Source organism: Myiozetetes cayanensis, unplaced genomic scaffold (assembly GCF_022539395.1).
Source record: "Myiozetetes cayanensis isolate MyiCay16 unplaced genomic scaffold, myiCay2020 scf15, whole genome shotgun sequence".
Classification (NCBI taxonomy): Eukaryota; Metazoa; Chordata; class Aves; order Passeriformes; family Tyrannidae; genus Myiozetetes; species Myiozetetes cayanensis.
The window spans coordinates 16,036,744-16,039,855 of record NW_026087159.1 but is presented as its reverse complement, the minus strand read 5'-3'; the positions used below and the strand labels follow the sequence as shown (position 1 = coordinate 16,039,855).

The 3,112-nt window shown below is 61.9% G+C and overlaps 1 protein-coding gene across 1 annotated transcript; it reads right to left on the bottom strand.

Moving 5' to 3' along the window:
* Window positions 1-887: 887 nt before the first annotated feature.
* On the bottom strand, window positions 888-2,010 carry LOC126637540 (filaggrin-2-like). Its single transcript, XM_050310887.1, has 2 exons — window positions 1,862-2,010; window positions 888-1,707 (listed from the first exon to the last, which is right to left on the bottom strand). Exons 1-2 carry the CDS (start codon window positions 2,008-2,010, stop codon window positions 888-890), a joined length of 969 nt encoding a protein of 322 aa, XP_050166844.1.
* Between the last annotated feature and the right edge of the window lie 1,102 nt (window positions 2,011-3,112).

The following is a 3,112-nucleotide window of genomic DNA, read 5'->3' as shown; positions in this document are numbered from 1 at the left end:
CTGGGGACAAGCCAAAGGGAGCCTGGTTTAGGGGACAGCTGTGTTATGTGGGCAGGGGACACCTGAGGAACAAAAACACTGGAGAGGAGAAGAAAGAGGAAGAGGAGGCAGACAATCCATGAGAATCCCCATCTGTAGGGAGAGGGAGTGGGGTCCAGGGCTGTAACACATCCCAGATGAGGTGGGAAGGGCTCAGCAGAGCATGAGTCACTGCAGCAGAGGGGAGAGCAACTCTCTGATAAGAGGTGAAGCAACTTCCCCGGGCTGTTTAATCTTCATTCACTGACTGTGCCAGAGTGAGTCTTGCACAAGGCTCCCCTGGGGACCCCCGGCATTCAACCCCCTCCACTGGCTGCTGGACAGTCCTTGTGTCCTTCCTGGCCACATGGCAGTGGGGTTCTGGTGCCCACAGAGAGTGTGGGGCAGGGAGAGGAGGCAGCTGCCTGCAGGGCCAGCCCAGATGAGGCTGGCTCTGGACACTCCAGGAGATCCCATTCCCAGCACAGACAGGGCCCATCTCATCCCCACTGCCACAAGTAGCGGAAGTTACAAGGTACAAGCCCCAAAGTTCATGGTTTTGAAGATGATTACATCCCATCTCAGAATCAAGGAATCACAGGATAGTTTGGGTTGGGAAGGGACCTTAAAGATCATCTGCCACAGGCAGGACACGTTCCACTAGCCCAGGTTGCTCCAAGCCCTGTCCAATCTGGCCTTGGACAATTCCAGGGATGGGGCAGCCACAGCTTCTCAGGGTAACCTGTGCCAGGGCCTCAGCACCCTCTGAGCAGTCTCAGTTTTCTCTCTTGAGTAAATCTCCCCCGGTGGTTCAGGATTTCCTTCTGTTCTTTCCCGTTGTGTTTCCCTGCCCATGTCCCTCATCTGTCTCAAACTGTTGTGGAGCCATCTGTAGGTCCTTCATGGGTGTGGGTCTGTCTGTGGGCGTGGGTCCTGGTGAGGATCCATCCGTGGGTCTGTCCGTGTGTCCGTCCGTGGTGCGGGTCCCGGTGCGGTCCGTCCGTGGTGCGGGTCCCGGTGCGGTCCGTCCGTGGGTCTGTCCGTGTGTCCGTCCGTGGTGCGGGTCCCGGTTCGGTCCGTCCGTGGGTCTGTCCGTGTGTCCGTCCGTGGTGCGGGTCCCGGTGCGGTCCGTCCGTGGGTCTGTCCGTGTGTCCGTCCGTGGTGCGGGTCAGTGCTGGTCCGTCCGTGGATGCGGGTCCCGGTGCGGTCCGTCCGTGGGTCTGTCCGTGTGTCCGTCCGTGGTGCGGGTCCCGGTTCGGTCCGTCCGTGGGTCTGTCCGTGTGTCCGTCCGTGGTGCGGGTCCCGGTGCGGTCCGTCCGTGGGTCTGTCCGTGTGTCCGTCCGTGGTGCGGGTCCCGGTGCGGTCCGTCCGTGGTGCGGGTCCCGGTGCGGTCCGTCCGTGGGTCTGTCCGTGTGTCCGTCCGTGGTGCGGGTCCCGGTGCGGTCCGTCCGTGGTGCGGGTCCCGGTGCGGTCCGTCCGTGGGTCTGTCCGTGTGTCCGTCCGTGGTGCGGGTCCGTGCCCGGAGCCGCCGCGCGGGGGCAGGCGGAGACCGCGGGAGGCGCGTGGGGCCGGGCTGCCGGTCCTGCGGGAATCTCTCCGGGATGGACGCGGAGCAGGGGGAGCCCCGCGGGTTGCGCTCCCCTCGGAGGGGCCGGGGGCTCTCCGGGGAGCGGTGGGACCGACGCGGGGCTAAAGGGAAGGAATGCGGCGGAAATGGGCTCTGAGCGCACTGAGGGGGTGAAGGGGGGAACTGGGAGCGTGACGGGACAGGGGAAGCGCAGGAGGAGGATGGGCCCACGAGGGGGTGCAGAGAGGAACCTGCCCTGGGACCAGGTCCCCAGACTGTTCGCAGACTTCCCGCTCCGAGCTGGGGCTCCTGTTTGTGTCCTGCCCGGAGCCGGAGCCGGGATGGGCGTCCCCGCCCGCAGATCCCACGGACGGCACCTCCAGAGTCACCCTCGTGGGTGCTGCAGGGGCCAGCGCCAAGAGCATCCCCTTCTTGCTGCTGCCAAGAGCATCCCCTTCCGAAGCTGTTTTGCCCCCATCTCGGGTTTGTTCCCAGTCTCCCTCGCTCCGGTCCGTCTCGCTGGAGACGCCCGTGTGAGAGCGGCATCTTTGTTTCGGGGTGCGGGGCCGGCGCACGCCCCACCTGCCACCAGCATCCCCTCCTGGCTGCCGTGGTTGCCAGGGCAATGGATATGATGTGATAAACAGAGGGAAAGGGGGATGACGCCAGCTGGGAAAGGGCAGAATGGATTTTATTTCACGTTTATTGAAGCACAAATTGCCATAAGAACCAACTTCCTCGTAAGCAAAAAAGGGAAACCGAGACCCTCTGGGCTGTGTTGGTCTCTCTGGGCTCCAAAGCAGCCTGTCAGCCAACATCCCTGACCTGCTGCTTGAGCCAAGCTGTGGGTTTTCCATGAAAATGTCTGTTTACATTTGGAGACAGATCTTGGGGTGTTTGGGAGGGCTCTCCTGGCAAGTGTGAGGCTGGGATGGCCGTAGCAGGATGCTCTGCTGGGAGCTGCAGCATGGGAGGCAGGGAAGAATCCTGTGACTCCAGGGGGAACAGGAGAGCTCTACCACCTCTGATCAAGCTGGGAGGAGGCTCCAGAAGAGATTATGGCCTATCTAACAGCAAATAAGGAAAAACAAGTCCCAGACTTTGCATTTATGGTTGCACGAGCTCTGGTGGTTGATGTACTTCCATCTCTTTCTCCCACCTTCCTGGGCTCCAATGTGGGGTTGGAGAGACAAGAAGGACATTGAGGGGATGGAGCCTGTCCAGCAAGGGAGCTGGGAAAGGGTCTGGAGCACCAGGAGTAGCTGAGGGAGCTGGGAGGGCTCAGCCTGGAGAAAAGGAGGCTCAGGGGGGACCTCCTCACTCTCTGCAACTCCCTGACAGGAGTGGTGGGGGCAGAGGGGTTCGGCCTCTGCTCCCAGGGAACAAGGGACAGGAGGAGAGGGAACGGCCTCCAGCTGTGCCAGGGGAGGCTGAGGTTGAATATTAGGGAAACCTTCCCCAAAAGGGTGGTGAGGCACTGGAAGAAGCTCCCCAGGGCAGAGGTGGAATGACCATCCCTGGAGGGAT